The sequence below is a fragment of the Trichoderma aggressivum genome (assembly GCF_033847375.1).
Source record: "Trichoderma aggressivum f. europaeum strain CBS 100526 chromosome Unknown scaffold_063, whole genome shotgun sequence".
Classification (NCBI taxonomy): domain Eukaryota; kingdom Fungi; phylum Ascomycota; class Sordariomycetes; order Hypocreales; family Hypocreaceae; genus Trichoderma; species Trichoderma aggressivum.
The window spans coordinates 65,628-93,162 of NW_026946429.1; the positions used below are offsets into that span (position 1 = coordinate 65,628).

General features: G+C 49.9%; 6 protein-coding genes across 6 annotated transcripts; 3 read left to right on the top strand and 3 right to left on the bottom strand.

Annotated features, from left to right (window-relative positions):
• Nucleotides 1-5,812: 5,812 nt before the first annotated feature.
• Triagg1_10008 (uncharacterized protein) lies at nucleotides 5,813-7,936 on the bottom strand (the record flags this gene model as incomplete). Its single annotated transcript, XM_062894038.1, has 2 exons — nucleotides 5,813-6,696; nucleotides 6,760-7,936. 2 exons carry the CDS (start codon nucleotides 7,934-7,936, stop codon nucleotides 5,813-5,815), a joined length of 2,061 nt encoding a protein of 686 aa, XP_062751022.1.
• Nucleotides 7,937-8,396: 460 nt separating this feature from the next.
• Triagg1_10009 (uncharacterized protein) lies at nucleotides 8,397-10,873 on the top strand (the record flags this gene model as incomplete). The annotated part of the gene is made up of 5 exons (XM_062894039.1): nucleotides 8,397-8,445; nucleotides 8,526-8,759; nucleotides 8,923-8,960; nucleotides 9,022-9,312; nucleotides 9,365-10,873. The coding sequence occupies 5 exons, from the start codon at nucleotides 8,397-8,399 to the stop codon at nucleotides 10,871-10,873; spliced, it is 2,121 nt and encodes a 706-aa protein (XP_062751023.1).
• Nucleotides 10,874-11,304: 431 nt separating this feature from the next.
• Triagg1_10010 (uncharacterized protein) lies at nucleotides 11,305-14,030 on the top strand (the record flags this gene model as incomplete). The annotated part of the gene is made up of 7 exons (XM_062894040.1): nucleotides 11,305-11,447; nucleotides 11,531-11,610; nucleotides 11,694-12,198; nucleotides 12,262-12,296; nucleotides 12,355-12,571; nucleotides 12,659-13,157; nucleotides 13,239-14,030. 7 exons carry the CDS (start codon nucleotides 11,305-11,307, stop codon nucleotides 14,028-14,030), a joined length of 2,271 nt encoding a protein of 756 aa, XP_062751024.1.
• Nucleotides 14,031-15,845: 1,815 nt separating this feature from the next.
• Triagg1_10011 (uncharacterized protein) lies at nucleotides 15,846-18,478 on the top strand (the record flags this gene model as incomplete). The annotated part of the gene is made up of 6 exons (XM_062894041.1): nucleotides 15,846-15,980; nucleotides 16,192-16,389; nucleotides 16,435-16,558; nucleotides 16,618-17,025; nucleotides 17,076-17,166; nucleotides 17,227-18,478. The coding sequence occupies 6 exons, from the start codon at nucleotides 15,846-15,848 to the stop codon at nucleotides 18,476-18,478; spliced, it is 2,208 nt and encodes a 735-aa protein (XP_062751025.1).
• Nucleotides 18,479-19,284: 806 nt separating this feature from the next.
• On the bottom strand, nucleotides 19,285-21,872 carry Triagg1_10012 (uncharacterized protein; the record flags this gene model as incomplete). Its single annotated transcript, XM_062894043.1, has 7 exons — nucleotides 19,285-19,693; nucleotides 19,831-19,849; nucleotides 19,941-20,129; nucleotides 20,274-20,744; nucleotides 20,823-21,418; nucleotides 21,492-21,802; nucleotides 21,870-21,872. 7 exons carry the CDS (start codon nucleotides 21,870-21,872, stop codon nucleotides 19,285-19,287), a joined length of 1,998 nt encoding a protein of 665 aa, XP_062751026.1.
• A 1,601-nt stretch (nucleotides 21,873-23,473) lies between these two features.
• Nucleotides 23,474-23,837, bottom strand: Triagg1_10013 (uncharacterized protein; the record flags this gene model as incomplete). The annotated part of the gene is made up of 2 exons (XM_062894044.1): nucleotides 23,474-23,721; nucleotides 23,777-23,837. 2 exons carry the CDS (start codon nucleotides 23,835-23,837, stop codon nucleotides 23,474-23,476), a joined length of 309 nt encoding a protein of 102 aa, XP_062751027.1.
• Nucleotides 23,838-27,535: the final 3,698 nt, after the last annotated feature.

Below are 27,535 nucleotides of genomic sequence, written 5' to 3' on the forward strand. Positions count from 1 at the left end.
TCACCTTGAATCTCATCTCACCATGGCAGCTACCACATGGCAATTACCGTCCCGTCAGACTTTGAATGAATCAGCTAATACGCGTACCTTTACTCTTACATTCAATTCCGTCTTTTGGGACGAATACGGCATCTGTACAAGTACGAATGGTACATACAACGACGGGGGGGACTGTCCGCCTTGACGAGGCTAAAAGAATGTGGAATCGGGCCAACTCGACCATGACGGACTGACGAATCTTTCCACCGCAAAAGCTTCTTTCAATGGAATAAAACGGTCCAGCCTACGAAAGCTTCTGCTAAGCACCTGATTAATTATCGCAGTAGCAGTACTATCGTCGTAAATTCTAAGCGTCCATGACGTCTAATCTATTTCAGATGAAGCCATTTTGCCATGTGCCTACAGTTGGGGAGCATCCCGCGCGCTCTGGATAAGATACTTTGGTAAGGTGGGTTGGAGGTCCTTGATAAGTCGGGCTGCCGGAGGTTGGTAAATGCCGATAAGAGAGTGAATCAACATCCATGGCATTTGATCCAAAGTGGTCAGTGGATTCTCTATTGCGGCATCTTTGGCGGCACAAGGAAATACAAGAAGAAAAACGGACGCTTCGGCGCCGGGTCCCTCTCCAGCTCGACCGAGACTTCTTGCACTCGTTGAGAGAGACCAACTGAAGTTGAAATGCATGCGAGTCGAGGCACTTGAGAATGCCGGCTGTGGCGCTTGGATGGCGCCGCTGCGAACAAGAGAAGAGCCGAGACCCCTCCCAAAATAGGAAGAAGAGCAAAAAAGAGCAAGATCAAACAGGGTTCGATCGATACAACGAGTAGAATCGCAGCCGGGTCACGCGATGGAAGCCAGTGGACGTCGACAAGAGCACACAAGCGGACGCTCGTGGTTGGATCGTGGCCTCAAATCCAGCTAATGCGCCAAGGTCAACTAGCGCACGACAGTCACACTTTTTTTTTTCTCCCTCTCTCTTCTCTGCATGTCGTCTGTTCCGTGCGGTGAGCAAAAAGCGCCTCGGCAGAGCGGGCCTCCAACGTGTTCCGTGGCCGCAAGAACATCCAGCACACGTCGAAGGGAGGATTGGAAATTGCAATGATGAAAGAGCTTCATCTTACTGCTTTGTGACATCCCCGTGTAATAGAATCGAGGCGTTACAGACCAGGAATGCTTTGAACCCTGTGCTTCTTGGCTCAGGCCATTTCAGGCGCTTACCTCTTCGCTCTTTGTCCCAAGTCCGCGAAATAGGGATCGATGGATTGGGCCCCGAGAATGGTTCACATCACCTTGCACCCCTGGCTGCATGGAGCAAGGCCTTTTCCTGGCGCCCGAAGTTTCGAACGGGGCCGAAAAAACTCGAGCCCTCATCCAACGGCTCTCCGGCAGCACTCTCTTTCAAAAGCAATGCTCCGGGAGTCCGCAGATACTAGTATCAATTCCCGCTACTTGGGTTGCCAATAATAACCGCGCGCGCGCGTTGATTCCTTTCAAGCTTTGCCTCTTTTTGCCTTTTTCCTCAACCATTCTAAGCGACGGGCGTTGGCCGCCATCGCAGCCCCGATTTCTCATCGTCACTTGGTAACAGTTCTGTGGAGTCGAAATGTGCCGGGAGTGCAACCCTCTCGGGCAGCATGGCGAGATATCGTGCAGGCATGAGCGAACTGCTCTGATAGCGGTGGAGAGGGCAGGTCACAGGAAAAGTCGGCTGACAAAAACAAAATGGAATCTCGCTGCTTGTTTAAGCAGCGACTTTGCCGACTTGCCCAGCTCAGTAATTGCTGCTCTTGAGAGCGCCCAAGGATGGCGACAAGCGCACTAGGCGGTCTCGGCTCTCTTACCATCTCACCCAGCAACCTCGTCTTGGGACCAATATGTACTTCTCGTACGGCGGTATACTGTATCGGTTATACTACGAGTACGCGTAAGCGCGCTGTCTGATCGAGACTCTGTTTCATATCAAGCTACGTTTTATGCCTGTTTGCGGGACCACGAAATAACCCAGGCGTGTCAAGTGATTATAGAACAACAGATAAACACAAAGCCCAGGTCCGTGATGCTGCTAAGAATGTCCCTCTTTCTTATCAGTTCAAATGCGCTTGCGAGATCTCCGCCGAGTGACCGACTGCAACTAGGAGAGTGGTCGCGTGGCCTCCACTCCGCATGCGAGAGATCCAATACGTGTATCAACCAGCTCGCTTGACTCGCTGAAGCTGTCCACGGAAACGTCGAACAGGAAGCTCGACAGAAGCACGGCCGTTGATCCCCAGAGACGGATCGGCCGTAACCACATGCCCACGGACACATCTCTCTCGTGACCCCTGTTTTTTGCGAGCGGGAATCTCGGGCGGCATGCAGCTCCCAACACACAAACCTAGCCCGGGCTGTCTGTCTGTCTCTCTTCCGCAGGTGCCAAACCCGAAAAGAAATGGTGAGGGTGTGAAGCTGGGCGACTTGCGGCTACTGCAGTGCGAGCTAGAAAGAGGAAAAAAAAAAAACAGAAAAAGTGCTATGACGACATTGAGCAGCCCCCAGTTCCAATCCGGACAATTCCAGCCAACGACCCTTTTCCTCGCTCTACCTTTTTTTCTTCTTCTTATTTTCTCTCTTTGACGAACCAGATTTCGCGGAGGCGGCCTTTTTTCCCATGCTAACTCTCTTTCTTAGCGCCCAGTGGCTCCGATGGAGAAGCACCTAAGAACCTGTCTCTGTACCAGTACGTCGGGCGTATGTACTTCCTCGCATGTACCTTTTTGGTCTTGTGCCTTTTCCACGGCCGAATTGTCTTCCATGTCATTTGTGACGGTGTGATTCTGTGCTTTGATTTTTTTTAGTGCACAGGCGCGTGCTCTGACATGTGAGTTTTTTTTTTTTGCCGATTCTGTACTTGTAGCCCTACAAATTTCCCTCCGCAAAAAAAGGGAAATTAGACGCGGGCTGGCGAGAGCGAAGGTCTGTTTCGGCGAGTTTTTTTCGCCTGTCGCACTTGTTTTCAAGGTTCTTTTTTAGCGACGCATTCATCATCACCTCGGCTATGAGCTCCGCAACTCTCATCAAAGAAACTACAAGCATTTCAAACTCTTTGATAGAACTCAGTGACGACACCGCGGCTAGTCCTATCCAGATCACGTCAGCTCAGCTCAGCAGGATCGGGCCTCTTGTTACGCTTGAGCCAACCAAATACTCTACTGCGCCTCGCGTTGCCCAGTTGCGTCCTTGTGTTTTGTAGCTAGTTCTGCCTAATCGAGCCTATATCGTTCGTTGGCCTTTGCAACACCATTTTCTCAGTCAAGGGATAGGGTGTGTGAACATGTTTGGTGATGACAATGCTACAGAGTGAGACCACTCGCCTGCATAAACTCATCACACCATTCGCCAAAAGCTGAACGAACCAGGTCCGCTTAATCCGATAGGCTAAAAAAGCAAAGAAAAAAGCAAAGAAAAAAAACGCAGACCCGTGTAGAGTCTCTGATGGAGACGTTGCCTCGGCTTTGAAGTCATTCTTGCTTTTTACCATCTTCTTTTTTCTTTCGCTCGTGTTCGCAGTAGTGCCTTCAACGGCCCGAGGCCTTAAAGGTTCCTTCTTTGTTTCCTCCGCCTTACGCCTCATGCAAGGGGCACCACCACCAACATCACTTTGAGTTTGCTTGATCTAATAAAAGAATGTCCCCTCCCTCTTATCACGCCCGTACTGTATGCAGCAAACCTCGATTTTCCTTGATTTCTTGGCAAGGGAAACAACACCCAAAACACGCGGCGATCTGAACCGCCAAAAGATCCCTGCCTCCAGAAACTCTTCCCCCCCTGTTGTGTTTGTCGTCGCCTGGTTACGGATACAGTATATTTCCTTCACTCCGAGTCAGTCCTCGCGGGACCCTAAATGCTGATGGGCTCCGTTCCGTATCAGCACGAATCCCTTTCATCGTATCGTATCCCCGTATTGTCCTTGGCAGTTTTCTCCCCTTGCCCAACGAACTGCGTGTAAGCCCGGCGCTTAGTCAAGCGAGCTCCCAAATCCCATCTACGAGTACAAAGAGCTGTCATCAACCGTAACGGTACATGATACGCGAAGGGTAAATTGCGATGGCTCCATTACCTACTAAGTAGACAGGGGGAGAAATCGCCCAACAAAGTGCAAAGAGCCATCCTTGTCCGATCACATCCCCCACGAAGCACAGCTTAAAATTAAAGTCACCCACGAGCAATAGCTTTGTCTCACCACCACGAAACGAGCCACGCAAACTGTCCCCGGATGACGAAGCCCTTTTTCTTTTTTTCCTCCCTCCCGCTCAATTTCGCAAGTAGCACCCGTAACATTAGGTACTAAATCGTACCCAATGTCCTATCGCGATGGGGTAACTGTACGCGTACAGCAAGGCGCAGAGTCAGCCCAGCAAAACGCCGCCAGCTCAGCCAAGAAGGATCGCATCTCCGCCACCCGTCCACGTCAGGTACTATAGGTACCTTGTGTATATCGCCGTGTCTCTGTGTCCATGGAAAGTAGCAGTACGAGTACTCGCCACAGAAATAGTACCTTTTGCCAGGGGGGGTCATGTCAAACTGCGCGCGGCCCAAGATCAATCAAATCTCGACTTTTCGCCCTGCCGATGCCCGGTGCCCCTGCATTGCCGCTGCCGCTCCGTCCACGTATGCATGGCCTCGTTTTTTTGCCCTGTACGACAGCCTCATTCACAACCTTGAGGTTTGCTTGCATGGGGGGATACCTGGTACCTACTAAGGTATACCTAGTAGTAGCTGACTTTTGCTGGGAACAAGTATGGAGAGGTACTAATGTACCCGTATCGTACTGTAAACCCTCCGTAGTGGTACCTGGAACGCATGCACATGCATGGACAACGCCGCCCGCCAAAAAATCGATCACCGCCTCTCTAAGCCTCGTTCTCGCTCGCTTCTCTCTCTTCCCTCACCGATGGTTAGACCGATCGCTGCTCGTGCGCCTCCTATCCGTTGTACGTATCCACTGCGCGAATCGGTCCTGTCAACCGACTGCCAGGTCACGATTTCTGGGTCGACCAGGGTGAGTATCCGGATCTGATGCCAACGGTGCACAGATACTCGTAATAGTATTCCGTTTGCTCGCCCGGCTGTTGGTCAATGTATGACAGAGCATTCCTATCCATGTCTGCCTAATTCGGTGTCGCCCACGAGAGACTATTGTGTGTAATTCAGACATCTGGATTTCAAAAGAAAGTGAATATGCCCACGTCTTCCAGGGTCTCACATGTGTTACTTGGCTGCAAGTCATTTGTCCTCTACTGCAGTCTATTAGTTTCATACATAAGGTACGTCAGACGGTTCTCTACCCTACGCATGTCCATCCAGAGACTCTTCTCAGTGAATAGGCCTCCACGTCGGTAGCATGTCTGCGAAATGTGAGATGTACGTGAAAGAAAAAAAAGTGAAATGCCCGTCACATTTTGGCAAATTGTCTCTTCTCTCCGAAATCCTGACTTCATATCTCGTCCACCCCTTGAAATGCAAATAGAACCTCTCTCCTGGATTTTTGGTAGAACATAAAAAATTGCTTCTTCCTAAACGCCAATGTCTCCCGATTGCGAGAATAGCTCTTCTTGATGAACAGTCCAGAGCAGATAGAAATCGAAAGTGAGCAGCCAAGGCCCCATAGACCTTACAGCCCCTGTGGAGGGTAAACCCTCAACAATCAACACATCCCCTACCGCTCATCACCTTCAGCATGGCTATCGTAGCTGCCTATGCATCCTCAAAGGTGCACTTCGGTTGCCAAAGCTCAAATACACTATCCACAAAACTTATAAGGAGATCTAGGGGCCTAGCTCGATCCCTTAGCTTTGATCGTGGATTTTTTCTTATCCCCCCCCTGAGCACTTGGTGGGGGGCTCTGCTGTGATGAACCAGTGGCATTGACTTCATCTTTGCTCTTCTTGCTCTTCTTGCTCTTCGACTGCACCGGCGTAGCGAGGAGTGCAGAGGAAGACGGGAGAGGGACCGGTGATTCCTTTGGTCGGGAAGTCACGGGAATGTTGGGCAGCGGAACTGCTGTTTGACGCGGTGCGGGCACTGGAGTCTCGGGCTTCGTCTTCTTGGTCGACTTCTTAGCCGTGCTAGGAGTAACCGCTACGGCTTTGGAGGGAGTGGCAATAGCGGTGGCCGATGATGAAAATGCCGTCGACGGAATGGCTGGTGGCGCAATAGGAGTTTGCTTTTTGGCGGTTGAGGGCAATTCTGCTCCGAGATCAGGACTGCTAACCCTGGCCGTCTTCTGCTTCTTGCCCTTGGTCGCCGCAGATTGATTTTCTTCTCTCAACTGTTCCTCAGCAGTGATGGCATCATCTTCCGAGGTGGTGTGTTTTCTCTTGCCCTTAGATTTCACATCCGTAGTATTGCTCTCGGTAGCAACGTCGGCGTCCTTCTTCTTTTTGGCACCTTCCTTCTTGCTCTTCTTCTCCTTTTTGGTAGACTTGGGAGTGGCTACCGCTGCAGGCGCTTCTGCCATGTCAACATCTTCGTCACCGGGCGCATCTGCTCCGATGTTGCCCATCGGGGTGTTGACGCCGAATGGCTGGTATCTAGCCCTGAGGCCCTTTGGTTGCGGTCGAGCAGCGCGACGAGGCGCGGGGCCGACGGAAGAAGCGGCGGCACCTCCGAGATTGGCAATTCTCTTGATGTGCATGGTCTGATCGATTTGCTTGCGGGCTAAAGGGAACATTAGTTAGTGGCAAGTAGGTAAACCCGGGGCAGCTTAGGAGGGCAACTGACTTGGTTGGTATTTCGAATCGCTGGCTGAGGGAATCAAGATCTGGATCGAGCTCTTGGTCGCAATGGTGTCAAAGGAGACGCCATAGTCTTGGCCGTCATGTGAAAAGACTCGGTTTCCAATCTGCGACCGGTCCATGGGGATCTCTATGTTCTCGATAACCGAGATGGGGACGTTGGAGGGAACCGTAAAGTACCAGAACTGCTTGCCCTGCAGATTTGCTTCATTGCAGATGCGAGCCACGTCCTGGCCGTTGGCTCCGTCGTCTCCCTTGCGCAGTGCGAAGTCGGGAGCGATAAAATTGGGCGTTCCGACTTGGTTGTTCATCTCGCGATCTGAAATGTGCATGGAATCGTCGACTTCAGCCTCACTATCCTCTGAGTCGGAGGAAGATTCCTCTGCAGGCTTCTTTGAAACCTCGGGCTTTTCAGGTACTTCTTCCTCGTCCTCGCTCGATTCTTCTTCGCTTGACTCTTCCTCGCTAGAACTGCTCGAAGCAGAAGCTTTGGCAGGTGCGGCGGTAGGTGTCTTAGGGGTGCCATTTGTAGCGGCGGCAGGTGCGACCGGCGTCTTCGAGATAGGTTTAGAGGCAGGTTTGGGAGTAGATTTGGGTTCTTCTTCCTCCTCGTCGCTAGACTCTTCTTCTTCCTCGCTTTCTTCCTCGAAGCTGCTGCTTGAGGATTCCTGGACCGCCGCAGCTTGTTTGGCGCCAGCTCCGTTTGTCTTCGCCTTGGGCTCGCTTTGCTCCGGTTCGGACTCGCTGGATGACTCGCTGGAGGACTCGGAAGAGGACGGCTCCTTCTTCACAATCTGCTCTTTCTTAGCAGCAGCGTCGCGTTTGGCAGAAGCGTTGCGCTCGACGTCGCTATCGGCGATCTCCTCGTCCCTGCTGCGCCGTTTGGGAGTGGTCAAAGGTTTTGCGCCATTGGCACCGATCTTGTTCAAAAAGTCGGCGCTGTTACCTCCATCGCTATCACTATCGCTGTCGCTGCTTTCGCTCGATTCGTCGCTGTCATTGTTGTTTGGGAAAAGGGCGACACCGGGCTCCTTCTTGATGACCGCTGCCGCGGGCTTGGAGATAGGCCGCCGATTGTACTGAGCTGAGGCGCTGAGGCCCTTCTTGGTATCTTCGACGTGCTTGTTAAGCGAGTGTATCTTGAAGGGCTCTTTAGGCGCCATTTTGGCGGGTTTTCGCGGTGCAATGAGCTTGGTTGGATGCTCAATCAGGTGGGAGAGATTGGAGAGGATAACGCTGCTCTAAACTTTTTTCGAAGCCCAGATGGAAATTTTGAAGATGCACAAGCAGAGCCCCACCATGACGCGCGCCCGTATTGGGGAAAGCGCGCTATTTGGCGGGACGTGTTTGGCGCAGGTCGAAAATCTTGGTGCGCTATGCCTTATCGATAAGCGCATTTTCAGACGCTGTAAGCGCCAAATGCGAATCATTGCCAGCATGCCAGGCTTATTACATTCTCTCTGAAACTTGACCTTTACAATGCATTTCTTGTCATGCTAAGCTGGTAGCAGATGTTTGTTACGAGGAATTGTAAATTATTCCATGAGTACTTCTTTACTGGCCACTGAATCTCATTAATTTCTACTCTGGTTTTGATCGTTTCCTACTCAATATTGCTCAGACATGTCTTCTAACAAGCGTCGTAAACTCGACACCCAGACTGCCTCTTCATGTAAGTCAGTCTTATTTCATCACTAGAAGTCTGCTATGAACAATTTTAGAATAATCTAACGCATTTGACCCAACTCTTAGCAGCATTAAGTGCATTAAGTGCACTTGCAGCTCGCCGGCGCTTGGTCGCCAACGTTCCAGCCAAAGAGCCCAGTTCATCTCCGGAGCCTGAAGAATCAGCTTCAGCCAGAACCAACTCCTTCAGTGTTCTACAAACGTTGAAGCGTCAAAATGAACCTCCCAAGTCTCCCAAGAAGAATGGGTCAAGAGGGCCACTCAGTCGTGGCGACTCCAGAGCTTCTATCTCGCAAGGTGGTAAGATGAGGTAGGCCTGCTTGATCCTTTCATGGTACAACAGTAGACTTACGAAAGACTTTCAAAACCATAAGCGATCCATCTACGCAAGAAGCCGTTCTTTCAAGTTCTCGGATTATGTACTCGTCCTTCTTGCTTAGTAAAAACAACTGCCGCACAACAGCAAAGGGCACTATTGCGTTAAAGCTCAGAGACAGCGAGGTATGTTTCTAGCATCTATATAACTGTGAACTCTCGTAGTAGCTAATCTATCTGTGATTAGCGATTCATTGTCATTGGCAGCTTTGGGATCAAAGTCATTGCTGGCGAGGCGACTGTGTTTGGAGCCACTCTCCAGCCATCAGGTCCTATACACTGGATTCACGCCCCCCACTGTCATGCAATTCCAGTTATCAGAACATCCGAGAGGGTCAGCTTGGAGCTTTACCATGACCCAAATTCCGACGGGTTGCGACGGTTAAGCCGTTTGTCCCCCCTTTTCAGAGGCATATGGGGAGAGTCAAAGGATGACTCTACGGATAACAGCCTTGGAAAGGGACGAACGTTCCAGATTGTATGTCCAAAATCTGACTCTACTTACGCCACTTGCGGCTAACAAGTGTCAGGTATGCAGTTCTGATGATGCTCCTAAGAAGTGCGTCATACAAGAACTCTCATCTCCTCCAGCATGGAACAAGAAGCTGGCCGATCTCGTTTCCGTAGCCAAGGGTGGCCCTTTCACAACGCTTGTATGCGGCCCCAAGTCTGCGGGAAAGTCAACCTTTTCCAAGATGCTCGTAAACCGCTTCTTGACGAGTGAGGCAACACGAACGGGGACTCATGGCATCGCTGTTCTCGACTTGGATCCTGGCCAGCCCGAGTATGCACCTTGCGGGACGATCTCGCTCGTTCACATCACCCGGCCCAACCTAAGCGCAGCCTTTACGCATCCAAATATAGACGACGAATCCTACAGAGTCATCAGATGTCATGCGTTGGCGTCCATGACACCAGCAGCCGCCCCAGAGCACTACTTGGAATGCGTGCTAGATCTTCTTGACTACTATCGAAGACTGGTGCGCAATTGTCATCTTCTCATCAACACTCCAGGTTGGGTTCTGGGCACTGGACAGGATCTACTAGTGGAAATCATCTCTCGAGTGAACCCTCCAGAAGTGATTTACATGTCTGAAGACGGCCCTGCAGATGTCGTTGACGTTTTACGCGGCGCAACCAAGAGAACCTTTACTACCCTTCCCTCGCAGCCATCCGAGTTTGCGTCCCGTACCGCCGCTCACTTGAGGGCCATGCAAGCCATGTCATATTTCCACTTGCAAGACCACAAACAGCTGAGCCCAGGACTGAGGCCGAGCTGGAACCCATCTCCACTGTCGTCCGTCCCTCCGTTGCAGGTTCGGTACTCTGGCAATCAGCGGGGAATTCTCGGTATTCTACTCTATGACTACCAGTCTCCATCGGAGCTGCTCTCACAAGCAATCAATGGAATGATCCTTGCGGCGGTAGATGTGGAGGATCCCAAAGCATTTCGCAATCTAGCTTCCACTGCCCAGTTGTCAGAGGATCGTGGCGATGAGGACGGGTATTCCTCATTAGAAGACTTCATTTCGAGGACTCCGGAAGGACTGCCGTATATTCCAAATGCCAGCGACATCACTCTTGACCCTCGCTTCTCTCGCACCATCGGCCTCGTTCTCATCCGCGGTATCGACACCACTACCCAAACACTTGAGATTCTTACTCCCATCCCGCTACAAACAATAGAGCAAATACGGTCTCAGGGTCGACAGATTGTGCTCGTTCATGGGAAATTCGATGCGCCGACATGGGCATACACGGAAGACTTGTACGAGCGGTCCCAGCAGGACGATGTCAACGCAGACAAGCCCCTCGAAATAGCGAATGAAGACCTAAACGAGGACGAGGATGAGGATGAAGCCGAAGAGGTGGATGAAGAGGAAGTCTCAGCAGAATCCGAGGCCCCTTCGGACCCAAGTGCCGGCTCTTCCACCGCCCTTCCGTGGGTCGAGGTGCTTCGCGGCAGCCAAAAGCGGCCAGTCGGCTCGCGTGTGTGGAGAGTGCGGAGAGACCTGGGCCGCAACATCGGCGGTGACTGAGAAGACAGTGTGGCAAAGAAAATCATCAGCCAAGCGAAGTATGAGTGTGTAGACTACGAATGCTGGGGTACGGGGGAATGGGGAAGGGAAAGCTGACGAATGGACATCAAATAGAGTTTTCTTTGAAACAAATCATACCGATTCAACGCTGCCCTTGTCTTTGTTGGTGCTGTGGCGGATGAGGGGAGCGTTGGTCAGAGATGACCCATGATTACTTAGGCCCGAAAACCGTGGAGCGATGAAACTTTGTCATGTCTTCGTAAACAGGGTAACACATATACTTGTAGATCGCGTATACCCCATATTGACTATATAAGAGCTTCAGATGCAGAGCGTAGACTATTTAATTCTCCGACAAGATTAACTTCTTTTTCTCTCTAATACTATAATTCACGAGGTACTAAAGCAACCATTGGTAAATTCAATTGGCCATGGAAGCATCAAAGGTCGATGTGCTCATTGTCGGGGCCGGCCCCGCGGGCCTCATGCTCTCCCTTTGGATGGCCAAGCTGGGCGTCAAGACCAGAGTCGTGGACAAGCGAACTGGCAAAATCGCGTCCGGTCAAGCAGACGGGTAAATTCACCACACAAGGCTCGGAGACGAGTCGACACAGTGTATTCACATGGAGGATATAAGTCTAACATGGCGCAAACCAGATTTCAGTGTCGTACCCTAGAGATTTTCGACAGCTTCGGCATCGGACACAAAGTATGGCACGAGGCAAACCATATGCATGGTGAGTTGTTAATATCCTTGATGTGCCGCAATAACACGACGTCGGAGCTGTCAGGAAGAGATGTTCTAATCGTGCGATGATAGAGGTCAGTTTCTGGAACCCGGGCGAGGATGGCAAGATTCGTCGCCACCACCGCGGTCCCAATACTCAACCGAATCTTTCGCGGTTCACCGAGGCCGTACTGCACCAAGGCCGCGTCGAGAGCATCCTCATCGATACAATCCGGGCCTCTACCTCTCCCAAACACCCATTGGTCGAGATTGAGCGGAGCGTGATGCCTACGTCGCTGCACATTGACGAGAGCTGTGTTGATGATGAAGATGCCTATCCCGTAGAAGTGACGCTGCGCCATCTGACTGAGGAAGAAGCTACCCCGACGCAGAGGCTAAGTAATCTACAAGATGGGCTGTATAGGAGCAACTTAGCGGAGGATGATACAGAGAGGCTGCTCGCGAAGACTGAGGGTGTTGGGAGAGAGGAGAAGGTTCGAGCCAAGTATGTGGTTGGATGTGATGGGGCGCATTCGTGGGTGAGAAAGACGCTTGGTGAAGAGTACCAGATGAAGGGTGAATCGACTGATGCCATTTGGTAAGAGATTTTCTTCATCGGTTGAGTTTGCATCGATAGAAGCGCTAATGACTTTTCAAATAGGGGAGTGCTGGACATTGTTCCCATCACAGACTTTCGTGAGAGCTTTCAGAGTCCCTGGATGTCCCATTGAACGAGACTGACAAGTTATGACAGCGGACATTAGAAGCAGGTGCATGATACACAGCGCCGAGTTCGGAGCCATCATGATCATTCCGAGAGAAAACAAGCTTGTCCGAGTTTACACACAACTCAAATCCGTATCCACGGGCACAGGACGTGTTGACAGGTCACAAATCACCCCAGATGTCATCTTGGACACGGCAAGGAAGATTCTGAGCCCTTACACTCTTGACTACCACTACATTGATTGGTAAGTCTCACAAGGAGGGACGCTGTGTTCCACCGACCGGAGGAAGCTATTGGAGTGAAGTACAAAGGCTGAGTGAAACATCCGCAGGTGGACAGCATATCAAATCGGGCAACGAGTCGGCGATCGTTTTAGCAAACACAACCGTGTTTTCCTTACAGGAGGTGAGAGAGCAATCCCTGCAGACAATTTAGCTCGAGAGGTCGGTGCCGGGTTTACTAACGCGAAGGCAGATGCGGTGCATACACACTCGCCCAAGGCCGGCCAAGGCATGAACGTTTCCATGGGAGACACGTACAACCTTGGGTGGAAGCTCGGCCTCGTATGCAAGAAGCTGCTACAGCCGCAGGTACTTGATACGTACGAGCTGGAGCGGAGGCAGATTGCTCGGCAGCTCATTGCCTTTGACCACAAGTTCTCCAGGCTCTTCTCAGGGAGGCCGGCCAAGGATGCCTCTGACGAGGCGGGATCTTCCATGAGTGAATTTCAACAGGCTTTCAAAGAAGCACAATTGGTAAGTGTACATCTTCGTATTCCCAGCGCTCCCCATTACCCGGTAGATGGCCAGGATGTCCCTTGGGCTGAGTCGGTGAGTGGTGGGATCGGGAAGTGAGACACCCTGTGAAGGTGTCTACCCTGCCGATTCAGACAATGCCATCTTGGTTTCCAGATCGGGCTGCAAATGGGGATCGCTATTGGCCGCGAGGCCTATGTTACGTCTTTGCTAATTGAAAACCCGCAGTTCATCACAGGTGTCGGCATCCGCTATCAACCCAGCATTCTCACATCAGACAGCGGTTCGAAAGGAGGCTTGCAAGGCGCTGAGACACCGTCTCAAAGCCAGGTCACGAGCGTAGCCGGATCTGCCGCGCACTGCCAGCCCGGCCGCCGCTTTGCGTCGCAAATCGTGCAGTCGCAGGCAGACGCCCGGCCGTGGGAGCTGCAGCTGCATCTGCCGTCCAATGGCCGGTTCCGCGTCGTCGTGTTCGGGGGCGACATCTCGCAAGCCACGCAGCTGGCCACGGTCAACGAGCTTGGCGGCTGGCTCCAGGCCAACGTGCTGTCGCCGGCCAAGTCGCCTCGCATCAGCCTCGCTCCTGGGCCCGACCCGCGAGGAGGATCGGGATCCTCGCAGTGGAGGACGGAGGAGGACCCGTCCATTGTCGACGTGCTGCTGGTGCACTCGGCGCCGCGGGACAAGATTGAGCTGCTGCAGGATCTGCACGACGTCTTCCACCCGTTCGACAAGAGGCTGGGCTGGGACTATGGCAAGGTGTTTGCCGACGAGCTTGGCAAGGCACACGAGCACTATGGCGTTGATGCAGGCAGGGGGGCCGTTGTAGCGGTGCGTCCCGACGGGTACATTGGTCTGGTGACGGGGCTGCAGGCGGAAGATGGCTGGACGCGGCTGCAGGGTTGGTTTGGAGGGTTGTTGAGGCCGAGTCCGGCGAGCTCCAGCTGAATCGACATGGGCGAAGATGCTTGAGATGGAGGAGAGATGAAGTGATCTCTAGCTGCATGTGCTGCTACAGGGGGAGAACTTTTACTCCTAGTGGGCTTACAGGGGACATGGAGCAATGTACAGTGGGAATGGCGCTGGCCGTTTTGCAGGGATCCGGACTCGACTGGATCTGGGCAATGAAACAGCAAACAAGCGGCTGAGGTTTTGAATCGATGCTTGATGCGATGTGCTTTTGCAGTTTTGCTTAGGTATGAGGGCGTTATTGAATATAGATTGAATGAAATGGACTGTGAAATCTTCCACATCTGCCTATAAACGCACGTAGAATGCGTACATAAACATCTGACAGAGTGCCTGAGGATGGCTTGATCGGTGAATCCCTACTACTCGTACATGTATGTACGTGCTTAAATGCGAGATTGCGTCGCTTCCATCTCGGCAACCTCGAACTGCCCTGTTTATCGCAACTGGCACAGGGGATGAAATACCCCGAGATCTTGTACTTGTGCTCGACCACTTCGTAGTCTGGAATACGGGCTCCATGCCCCCATTCGGACCACTCAGCCGTTGCTTGGGACAATTCCCTGTTTCTGTACTCCGTCAGTGTGTGCTAGATAGGCCGTCTAGTGCTCAAGGCCGGCAATTTGCCAAGAAGGGATCGTCGAGGGGCGCTTGCGGTGAGACTCGGCCAGGTTGGTTTGGGACAGGCAGGATGAGAGACGAGCCGAGTTTGGGCAATGAGGAGGGACTGTGACTTGGATGGTGGTGGTACGAGAAGCCATCTGACAAAGTACATGTACAATTCTTGCTCATCTGAATGTATTAGAGATGAAGCTGACCTACCTTGATAGAGATAGACAACTCATTAAATGAACGAGGTATCGTTGATATTGGCTTTGGGGCTGTAACGCATTGACGGCCGTGCAGCATCGCACAAGTGTCGATTTTCTCAGGCACCCGGTGCGGGCATGTCACACCGATCTGCCCTGACGGGGTTTCTGGGTTCAACAAGCGGAAAATAGAAGATTACGACAGGGAGCAAGAATGGAGGGCTGATATCGTGTCATGTCAACCGGGATAGATTCAACAGCGGTTGCTGTGCCGAGCAACTGCAGAGCGGGCTCCGGCTTTGACATGAACTGCGGCCAAGACAATGAGGCCAAGATTATGTATGAGAAGTGCATCCAGAATGGGGGCCGTCTGGACAAATACTCTTGAAGTCATTGAGGCTTGAGAGAGATGCTGTTGTGAGAATACATCCATACATGTCAATGGGTGAACCAGATGGCTGGGCGGCGCTGAGACATGGCTTGACGCAGGGGATGGAAACGGGAACCCGGGCGGGCAAACGCCAGAGCGCTCAGCTTCTGTTATTGCTTTTTTTTTATCCTCATGTAGTAATATTGTTGATGCATTACCTTGTCCAGGTGAGCGCTGATGTGATGTCCAGCTCGGGTTTCTTTTATTCTATTAAAGAGGCTGCTTGCCGCCCGTGTCAAGTGACTCCATGTCCTCGTTATACATCGAGATGTACATTCCACATGCAACTTTCAGCTTTCGCCATCAATCCAACGTCCGCCCGTTTTTCCCTTCTTCTCTGCAGCACGGACGTCCGCTAATAATCCTCCAGCTTTGCCCTAGCCGTTGCCGCTGACACCATCATCTCCACCACATTTTGGGCCATTGCCGAAGCGCCGTTATTGATCCTTGGTCTCCCGCCGTTGACACGGGAGGGAGCAGCTCCAGCCCGTTTTCTCCTTCTCTTCCCCCTTTATCGGAAGATCTTGACCAGTGTCTTCTTCTTTCAGTGCCATCATGGCAGATTGGAATGTAGACTTTGGAGAACATCCCTGCATCAGGGCGCAGAAGGCGTTGATAGCACAACAGAGCAAAGAGGCTCAAACCATCCTCCGCACGGCTTGCTCCGAGTGCAAACGCCGGAAACAAAAGGTATGCCTTGGATCCGTTCATTAGTCTCTCCAGTCTTCTCATTCACATGGAATATTGCTATATCTGGATTTATTTGCGGTACAACTTGTCATCACTCTCGGCATCCTTTAATGGCACATTTGTCTAACATGTATATCTCCCCTAGTGTACTCGTTATTGGCCATGTCTACACTGTGGCAATAGAGGCTCCTCTACCAACTGTGTCTTTCAGACGGTTCTCGATGTGAAATCCCCCGAGGAGCGCCGGACTCAGCTCAAACAGTTGGTGGCGCAAATCGAGGGACTGTGTTGCTATTCTCACGAGTTACTCGATCCAGTGGATGGCGATAGTGACGGCAGTGATATCGATCTCGAGGAATTGGGCTACTCTGCTTCCCACGTTGCCTCAAGTTACAGCGGCCCTCGCAAGGTACCTTCAGATGTGAGGCATCATTAACAGTCCTCATGTTTACAGTACCTCGCCTCCGCTAACACCGCAGCCCAGGAGAGACGGCGTATAATGCCAGATTCCTTCAAGCCTGGCCGCTCTCCTCATTTGCAAAAAGCCTTTCAGGTTCTCCCGTCTAGGTCATGTGTTGGTGAGACTTTGTTTCTCCTCATTCCCCTTCAGTTATTACCAAGTACTGACTCAATACAGATGCTCTAGTGGATAACTTTCTGAACTTTGTCAACTTTCGCTACTACATTGTTCATCCTGTAATGTTTAGGCGAGAGTACCAAGATTGGTGCAGCCGTGCTTACAATGATAATCACGTTGATCTTCATTGGACTGCTCTCCTCCTGATGGTCTGTGCATGTTCAGCTCAGTATCCCAGCGATGCACTTCGGCGTGCGCTCGAGGCGGAGCAGGGTCTCCCAGTTCACCAATTATCCGAGAAGTATCATGAGACAGGTCGTAAGGTTGCAACGAGGATTTCAGCAGGAAAATATGATATACACGCCATTCAGACCTATCTGCATTCGTCCCTCTGGTTCAAGGCGAGGGTTCGATATCCTGAATGCCGGCGTGATTTGGCGACTGCCGTCCAAATTGCCAGCAAAATGGGTAAGCTGGTCTATCCATATGCTGTTCTTAACGTTCTAATTTTCATCTAGATATCAACCATGAAGAAAATACAAGTCTGCTTTTCGAATACAATTTGGAAATGGGGAGTCGAGCGTGGGTAATCATTTGCGCGTGGGATTGGTTAGTTATTCTGCTGGACTCTGATACGTTGATGTATGTTCTAACTCTACAAGCGTTTAGGCAGCTTGGAAACATGATCTCATACCCCCTTATTCTGCAGCCCAACCTTCATTATGCCAAACCGCCCGGAATCCTACCAGACGAAGAGCTAAAAGAGCCCCAACCCTCTCCCGGCTTGTTCATGTCGCTTCAATCCGAACTCGGGAGCGCACTATTACAGGCGTTTGGGAAGCTTGGGCCTCTGGAAGAAACGGAAGATGCTAGAAGACACAGAAACATCGTAGAGAGCTGGGCCGCGCGATTGCCGCCTCACTTCTCTCTGCGAAACCCCGACACAAGTCTGGATGAAGGTTATCCATGGCTTAGATTCCAGCGATTCAGCCTTACTATGATGGGCACGTTGTCATTATTATCCCCCTTGCGGCCATTTCTCATTATACCGCTGTCGACGGGATCTCTAGCTGAGTATCTACAGCTTCAAAGAGATGGCACATTGTGGGCTCTCAGATACTTGAACAGACTATTCCAGTTTCTGCGGTTTGCTTTCCCCAATGATCCAACATACCACACTATTTTATTCTTCATGTTCGACGTATCCGTGCTCTTGTGCTCTGCAATGATACATGATATAGATTCGAGCATGCCAATGCGCGAATCAGTATTGAGAGCAATCGAGGGGTCGCTTGGCGTGATGAGAGCTTTGGAGCACCGCGCGCCGATACCAAAGCATTCTTACAAAATCCTCAATCGCCTTTACGAAGAGGTTGTAAGACCACCGACAACAGATGATGCGCACAGGGCCAAGAGGCGAAGGCTAGACCATATGCAGGATCGAGTATTCCCTAATCGAAGAGTAAGATACATGCCTGATCTGGATGAATTTTGGGACAATTATGACTTTAGTTTTACTATTCCCGGAGAGAATGGTCCCATCAAATCACATGTCACGACCGATAACGACGTTGTTGTCACTTCATCAGCGAAAACACCGTCAAGCAGTATGGTAACTGACGAACCGCCCACTCCATCACAGAACGATGATGAAAACGTGGACATCGTCGAAATGTTATCAGCTTGTATTAGGTCGTCCAATTTGGAAGATCGATCTGTGACTATTACCCCATCGAATACACTCATGCATCATATAATCGAGTCCGTACCAGAGCCGATTGGAGATTTCGACAATAGCAAGACTCCTCCTTCAACTCACGATGCAATCGGCTTCGAACACTTGATAAGATATCTCAACGACGATTTTTGGGATAGAGGATGGGGGTTGGATCAGCTTGAACCGCCAGGTCTTGTGGAGTGATGATGTGGTTCCACGGATACCCCAGGTGGTGAGTTATGAGAATGTGGTAGTGCTCTGTCCTGGAGTAACGGTCATTTCGGCGTTTTCGGTGACTTGTAAGATATATTGAAAAGGACAAGTGGAATGTTTCAGACTGCAACTTTCTTTGGTCCAGCCCTGATTAGCCATTAAAAGTTGAACAATGTGAAAGCATGGTCGGTCAATTTAACATATCACCAAGTATCCTTATATTTTCATGTTTAGGGAGGAAGAAAACTTCTCAGCTACAATGCAACAATAGAATGAAAGACTGTACTGGTAATTGCATTCAATAGTGGGTAGCGATTGTGTAGTTTGAGCTGTACCACGTTGGAGTTGTGTGCTTGCGGAGAGAATCTTAAGTAGTTTGCTGTAATGAAAGCACTTGATTTTGCACTAAATTGTATTTCTAGAAATATAGGCTCATTTCCAGGGCACAATCCTGTCATCAAGCTCACACTCATCAAACAAAAACGAAGCCATCAGCTCTCTCTCGACAGTTTGGACAAGTTTCTCCGTCTAATGTACGCGTACCCTGCAGGTTTCTCATAACGGTGGCTCGCGCGATACGGAGAAATTATTCTCTCGACAGGGAAGAGTATGTTGTATCGTAAACTATGGATCGATATCAAGATTATGGAACTCGGACCTGTAACTTGTTACTAACAGTGTACGTGTGTGTTTATTTAGAATAATAACCCACCTTTTCTGCGGCTACAGAGATTTGAGATCCAGAGAGAGTGACAATGGTGAATATAGCTCAACCCCATCTTCGAAACTGGGTCTACCTATGTCGCTTCCTCTGTCCCCGTATCCGTTACGCGAAATACTTCTTCGAAATATGCCGCAAGCTTGACTACTGGAGGGCTATCATCGCCAGTTATCCGCCGCTGCAACTCCAGTGTTTTTGCCCTCATTTCTTCCGCCTCTTCTTGTCTGCCAACTGTGTGGTATCTTATTGCAAGAACCCACGTAGTATCGACCATGTAAGGATGCATATCGCCAAAAACTTCCCGCATCAGTGCCAGTGTTTCTACCGCTAGTCCCTCTGCCTCTTCATCTCTGCCCAGTCGCTGATATATCATTGCAAGCTTTCCCATGCTCCAAAGTGTGTTGGGATCTTTATGGCCAAAAACCTCCCGCAGCAATATCAGAGCTTTCGTCATCGATTCCTCAGCTTCTTTATACTTTCCTGCGCTGTGATATATATTTGCAAGCGATGACAGGCTCGTAATTGTACTAGGGTGCTTAGGGCCATGAATCCTCCGATGCACTTTGTAAGCTTGCATCATCATTTTTCCAGCTGTTTCATGATTGCCAGTTGTAGAACCTACCGATGCGAGAAGTTTGACACTAAAAAGCACCTCATTATGATTCTCCCCGAGAGTTTGGCACTGCAGTGGCAGTATTTCCAAAAGCAGTTTTCTTGCCTCTTCATACTTACCGGTATCAGAATATATCGTTGCGAGAATTCTCTTGCTCTGTAGTGTATCGTAGTGTTCGTTGCCCAGGATCTCCTGCCGTAATCTCGCTACCTTCTCCATCATCTCTCCTGACTCTTCAAGCTTACCGAGTAGATGATGAGTTATTGCAACAGTCGCCATAATCTTCATCGTCTCAGTGTTGTTGTCGCCTGAAATTGCCTTTCGCAGTTTTAGTGTTCTTTGTGCTGTAATCTGACATTCTCTCCACCTCCCACGGTCGAATAAATGATCCATAAGCTTCTTCGATAAGCACAAGGTCGTTGTTTCTCTGCCACAGAGTGTAGCCCACTCACACGCCCGCTGGGCATGTGTAATATACTTATCACATTCGTTCCATTCCTCGGGTAGACGATTGCCCGGAAAGAGATTGGTGGTAATCTCAAGTGCTGCAACCAAGAAATATTCCTCCTCTTTCTTTCTCTCCTTTCTGCCTAGCCCGTACCTCATCGCTTCTTGTACTAGCTTGTGCATCTCGTATGCACGATTTCCATCCCCACTGGCCTGTACGTTTAAAAATGAAAAGTCGCAGAGACGGACAACAGCTTCAAGTATCTCATCATCCTCGCGATCAGAGTCTGACGAAGAGTCATCACTGTGAGCTTCTTGACTAAGTTCCGTATCGTTTGTACCGTCGCTGTAGAGAGCTGCCTGTTTGATCAACTCGGTAGGGATGTTCTGGTTGTCTAGAAATGCATGGATGTGTAAAATCTGATATGCCATCTTATTCTCAGCTTGAAGATAGTTCATAGAAATGTTCCAGGTTTCTAAAATGCTGTTAGAAACATCTCGTCTCCGATGACGGTCGCTTTGTGATTGCTTTAGAATCCTCCATCGTTTTTTACCATCTTTCAATCTTTCGACATACTTCTCAACGCTTGTCAAAGTTTTCTTCATGTAGGCCGCAGCTTGCGATATAGCGAGTGGTAGCCACTCGAGTTCTTCAAGAAGTTCGTCAACATCTTTTGCGGCATCGCTGTTCTCTTGGTTATTTCTGATACTTTCGAATAGCTCTTTCGCCTCATCTGGAGCCATCTTTGGGATTTCAATTGCCCTTCGAGCTGCAACAAGGCCTCCAGCGATGCGCTCATCGCGGCTCGTCCAAAGAACCTGGCCCCTTGGTCCTCGTGGGATGAACTTCTCCAGGTTTAATGCATGTTCTCCCCGATTCGAAGCGTCTTGTCCAGAGTGGTCGACACCGAAGAGTCCCAAGTTATCCGCATTATCTAGAATAAGTACCCAAGGGGGGTTCGACTCGATACCGTCACGTACGGTCGTCAAGAATTCTTCACCCTCGAGACTGGTTGAAAGACCCAGCTTCTTCGCGATCGCTTTGAAGTCTTGGATGAATGTCGTCTCGTTGTCGGCATGGACCCAGAATACGGAACAGGAGGAGGCTTGGCACCGGCGATAGGCAAAGTCAAGGGCGATCTGAGTTTTGCTGTGTGAAAGGTACCTGTACTTAGCAACCCGTTGACGTCTCTCAGGGGCATCATAGCGCTTAGATTGCTTACCCTGAGCCTCCAAGCCCATAGAGGGCAGCGGTAGAGCTCTCATCAGATGGTGGCAAGATACTGTCCAGCTTGTCAATGATATCTCGGCGACAAATAAGCTCTTCATTGCGGAGGAAAGGAATCAGGACGCGAGGTTCACAGGGGGCACTGGCGTAATTATGGATCACATTGCCCTGGTGAATCCGGACGTTGTTTCCAATGGTATTGGATTCGATGACATGGGAAGAGCTCATGATGTCAATATCGTCATCAAATGAAGTAATAACAAAAAGCAGGGCTAAGAGGGTAACGGTAAGAGTATTGTGCAGGCTCTGGTAACATAGTCATGGAGAGCTAATAAAATAACTCAACGCTGAAGCTGATCACTTCTTTTGTTACCATTCTAAGGGCGCGGGGTATTGATGCTTAAGGCTCGAATGAGAAGCTGCAAAGCCCCCCCCCCTTTTCGTTTGGATAAGGCTGTCGTTTCGGACAGCGGTAGAGCATAATTCCCTGGCAAATAAGGAGCATGCGCGAAAATTCACATCCATGGATACGTTACTCCATACACGGGACTCCGTTATCCTCAACGAGCTAACGTTTAATGCTCTGGATACGCCTGGGGTAATTGAGATCCGAGTTCACCAGGCTGCTCCGGAACTCGCTGGTTCTTAGATACTGAGTCTGTACTTGATCAACCAACTTTCGAGGGCCAAGTACGAAAAGAAATACCCATACAATCGGGCTGTCTATGACAAGGACACCAAGGCGCAGATTTCCAAACAGAGCGGGTAAGACAGCAACGTGTGCGAACCCCTGATCAACTCGGCGAAGTCGAATTGGGGTTGCTGCACGTCATATGTCTACTATTGTCGATGCTAATGCAGTAATACAATAGTATTACACATGCATGTGCTAAAGACAGGCCTCAGCCCCTACACATGATCCACGAGCACCAGTGGTGGTGCCGTTGATGTCTTTTGTCACTCAGAATCTAGCCCCAAAGGTCTTGAGCGAACGGCAACGGCTGCATCATATGGGCAGTAGAGGCTCATGAAGCAACCCACGCAGCAGCCATTTGGCGCTCAACTCACGAGACTGATGCTTAGGAAGAATCGCCAAGCCATACTGTCTGTCACAATGGCCTTGTGTGACGAGAACATGCGTTTCGTAACTTGCTGCGGAGTCAATATATGACATGTCTTCGTAGCCGCTGTCGTCATAGACATGCTACGTTGGAGACGAGTATGTTTCGATCGATTAAGAAGAGCAAAGGAGGCATCGGCAATCCAAAGTTATTCTGAAGACGGAACAGTAAGAATGAGACTAGGTAAGGCATAAGGGTGTAACGCCAAGATTGCAATATACTCTGACATTGTGCAGCATGAAGCCCCCTTGCATTTTCGGTGTGGCTGTAAGATGTAAGCGATGAAAAAACAAGAAGCCAAAACGTCCTCGTAGATTGATACTAGTATACTGAAATCTAGCGCGCGGTAATGTATGGTTTAGTGATAAATGCCTTAGAGCCGCTCTGGTGTCGAAGTCTCTGGCAGTATGTACATGGACCCTGGTTAATGAATCTCATACTTCAAATCTCTATCCAGTCAGCGAAGTGAACGAGTGAATTAAGCCAACGCAAGCGTACAGCTTTGCTGCCTTGGGGCTTCTGCTGTTGGATATGTGACAATCCTTGGGCGTCTGCGTGAAGTAGAGCCGGAGTGTTGCACCCAGTACACGTAGCTAAGATTATACAGGTAAATTAGTAGGAGGAGGAAAATCAGATTGCTAGAATCTCAATTAGGTATATGTGCCTAACTAGGGAAGTGGTGACAGCGCCAGCGATTGCAGTGAAACATGACCAGTACCAGACTCCCCTCTCCAGCCACCCCTTTTTCCAATCTTCCCGCGCTTTTTCGCCTCTTCCCATTGTCATCCTCTTAGGTCAAAATGTTCCGCTTTACACCTCTAAATGAACAACAGCAGTGCCTCTCAAGTCCGTCATATTAACCGCCATCAATTGATGGTGTGGATAAAACGGAGTAGTCGCGCCTCAAAGGCAGGATGTACCAGTCAATTGGCGTCCGCGTTGACCATTTCAATGTCTGAATTCTCCGATTCAATGCGTGTTCTGCATTCGCATCCTTCTTCCATACGATTGACGACATGAGCAACGTGGCGTTGAAGCCGTCGAAGCCGTCGAAGCTGTTGAAGCCGTTGAATCCGTTGGGGCCGTTGGGGCCGTCGATACAACCTAGAATGTGTCAGTCGATATTCCGCAAGATACGAATCAAGAGGTCTCTACGAACCGACATAAAAGAGCCAACTCTCTAGAGACGTGGACCAAGCGACGGTGAAGTCCATGGCCATAACAGGCGTTGATTGACATTTTGAAGCGTTGGGACTAAGCTTATAGCTTAGCTTTGCTAATATCCAGAGACGAGGTTGTCGCTAAGTTATCGCCTGGTATGTACCTGCGATTGCTGAATGCAGACTTTGAGTCTTCAGGCTCCTGAATATCTCGAATCGAACCTCCTACGGGTCAGCCCTTTATATAATAGCGGACATGCAGTCCCATCTTCGAGCACAGCAACCAATCGGCGATAAAATTACATTCTGGCACATCGGTCTGGACAACCTGGCAACTGAACTGCTCGAACAGCCATACTGATATGCGAAGAGTGAATGTCAAGAGAGGAAAATGACTATGGTCTGGGGTGTTTGGAATGATGGAGACCGTATATGCTTGGGCGTGTAGTAAACCTGCAAATGCTCCAAGAATATGTCACTCGTTGTAGCAAACTTTGGTCATGATTGGTCAAAAGACAAGGCTATGAGTTGTCGGTAATTGTCTGTCAGCATATTGATGCATCGACGGTATTGCATCCTTTTCTTTTTCGCCTTGTCTCTGTCGCTTTGATGCTAACAAGTTGGAACCTCTCGCCAATCAGAAAGCATGCATGCATACCTCCCTGCATGTGCCGCCTCAACGATCTTCCCACCGCTTTTTGGCTAACCGCCGACGCCTCACATTTGTCTTGGACTATTCTTCTTTCTCCTTCTGGGGATGAGAGGGCCCATTTCCATGTGCGGTTCTTACAATAAGAGACGAGCAAGCCTCTCACCGCCTATACTTCATGTGACCGTGACATATCGACCGGATAGGTCACTGTGGTCGGATTAAGTCTGCCAGTCTTCCTTCTGGTTGGGTATGGCTTATTATAGGTGCTGACTTGGCATACGAACCTTCAGATGGTCAAATCAGAATGCCCTGGGAGAACTTCTGCCAATCTGCCACAAGGAACTCCAACAATCCATGTCATCTGCTGGCTGCAGTAATATGGAGGTGCAGGAAGAATGGATTGCTCTGACTGTTCTTGAGAAATCTGCAGTAGGCTAAGACACTAATGTACCAGGTGTGATCTCTGCAAAGGTGACTGCGGCGAATCATCTGGTGTTTCGGTCTGCTGTTTACACCGATATATGCCTGTATTTCCATGTGGGTGCATGTAAGTCGCTCGATACTGGCGGTAGCCTTTGAAGGTTATTAGTCAACCCCTGCGTCTTTATGGCTGTACGGGGTGCAGCATTGTTTAAATTGCCACCGGAACTAGGGCTTGCATACGCGGTCTGAACCGTAGCATATATACTATTTGCTGTTGAAGATAAACCTGAAAGCAGTTGCTTCCACTTCTGACTTCTGAAGTGAAGTGCTCTTTGGCTTCTCAGTTTTAACTGCCGGGGATTGCCTCACAAAAAGGAGGCAAGTCGAAGAAAGAACCTTGTAAGGCATCCAAAAAAGCGCATTATTTCTTACTCTCAGCTGGTTTCCGCCATGTCATGTATGATTTTGAGATTTGGCATGCCACATTGAAAAAGTATCGCTTTTCGGATTTTTAAGCTGGCATGCCTTACTACTAATTGACATCTGACTATTGCATTACTGTAAACATCTTATAACAATCACCCGGAGTGAGACGTATTCCCTAGAATCTCCCATTTCTATTGCCTATAAAGAAGTTTCTCTTGATCACTCAACCATCCATTGCTCATCACCAAGTGCTGGATTCCGCTTATTTTGGGATTCACCCATTGTACTTCTGTAGATGCTGCCACATAGAGTGGGCCTGGAACACTCTTCGATAGAAACCTTTCGTTTCCATGCGCTTCTACTTCTCTGGAGCTGGCCTGACCATTTCAGCGGCCTTGGATAGGTGGATGCATGTTCACTTTGCCACGACAACAAAGGATCTAGCATCCACTCCCTCCACGGTATGGATCATCTCACCCCAGGCGCTCATGGACAGGCGACCGCTCGCCAAAGCCAGTCCTTAGTCTCTTTCCAGGATTGTTCCCGGGTTTAATCTGCCTCTTCGACCGGAGTCTCCTCCGGGTCGTCACTGTAATTCTACTGGTCCAAAGAGTATGGATAGTGCAGATGCCACTGATGAAGAAGCGGATACCATCCGACTACTCGACTTGGCACAATTAGGGGTTGGATATGGATGGTCAAACCTTCAAAGATGATTCATACAACCCCCTGCCTTGAAACTCAAAGCCCGCCCTGACATGTGCCTTTTTGTTTACACAGCGCTAGCAAATACAGGGAGTACTCAAGGCCAAAAGTGTGCTGGCTAATGGTTATTGAGGGGTGTTCGTGAAATGATACAATGCAAATAGCATGATAGGGCTCGACATGCGGCGTACGGACCATGTGATGATATACCTGATATGTAGCTCTACGTGGCTGTTGTCGAGTTTATACTAGGTAGTTCGTGCTTGGTATATCCTTGCCCTAGTACGAAGTACATGCGTTACATGGGAGGCCTACTGCCCATCTTGATCGCCTCTGCGCCGTCGATTACAAGCATTCTATCATCCTAAGTAACTGCTAAGGTAATCGGCCGTAAATAGGTGTCTTGAACAAAGTACCAACCAGGGGCACCAATCGTTGATTCTCCGCTCATGTAAGATGCGAGACCAGACAGATGACAGCCGACCTATCACTTTCATCACTTCGATTGCCGTCCGCATGACTGAAATTGGGGTTAATTAAACCTGTTGAATAGTGGGTGTACAAGGGATTACTCTATGTATAGCGGTGAAGACCAACATGAACTGATACTGTCCTCGGGAATTGATGTAATCAACGGTAAATTATGGACACGTACGGGGGTGTACATCAGACCGGAGATTCGATACCGATGACAGGGCCTGACTAGCCCTTGTTGAGTGACGCGCTGCCGGCACCATCGAAACCGGGACGAAGAGGCTCGCAACGCACCAACCACTTTGAATTGAACGGCAGGCTGTATCTACTAGGAACTCAGGTGAAGACTAAATTAAGCCTAGGATAAATACAGCCACCGCAAATGCCAGGATCATCGGGAGGCGCTGATACGTTGAGTCGGCTGCGGTTATACTTGGCACTGCGTAACCACCGCCCGACAAGGTGTCCTATCCAACATGTTTTCTTCAGCCGGGGATGTTTCCAGAAGTCTCCCTTATACAAATATTGATTGCATAGCAAAACGAAAAGCTGTTTAACTACATAGGACCTCTGCTCGTCCTCGCATGACTTTGGCGATATTGATCCACAGTATACTGACTTGCGGCCCGGCCCCGGGTCGAGCTGAGACTCTACGCTAGTATACAGGCACATTGATCATGAAAGAAACCTAGACGAAGTCGCTTCTGATCTTCTCCTCTAGCCTCATTGCTTGTTTTTAAACCACTAACAATATCCGGAACGGACGGGACGGGCCCTTAGCCGGCCAATCCATTCGGAAAGTGTACCGTCCTGCTAGGTATATAACGAGGGGCGTTTCTGAAGTATCGTACCCGCTACGTTAGACAACGGGAGCGCAGCTGGCCTTATCTTACCCTAACAGACGCATCTAACAAGTCATGAATACTCGGAGCAATGCCTGTATTGAGTAATATGGAGACACACACTAGTAGATATTGGCCCTGTTCTCTCGACTGAAAGTGTGACAAATACGGAGTACGAGTACGAATAAAATGACCCTTGTGGACGGAGATGGCTAGTACCCCTGCAAGTTGGAAAT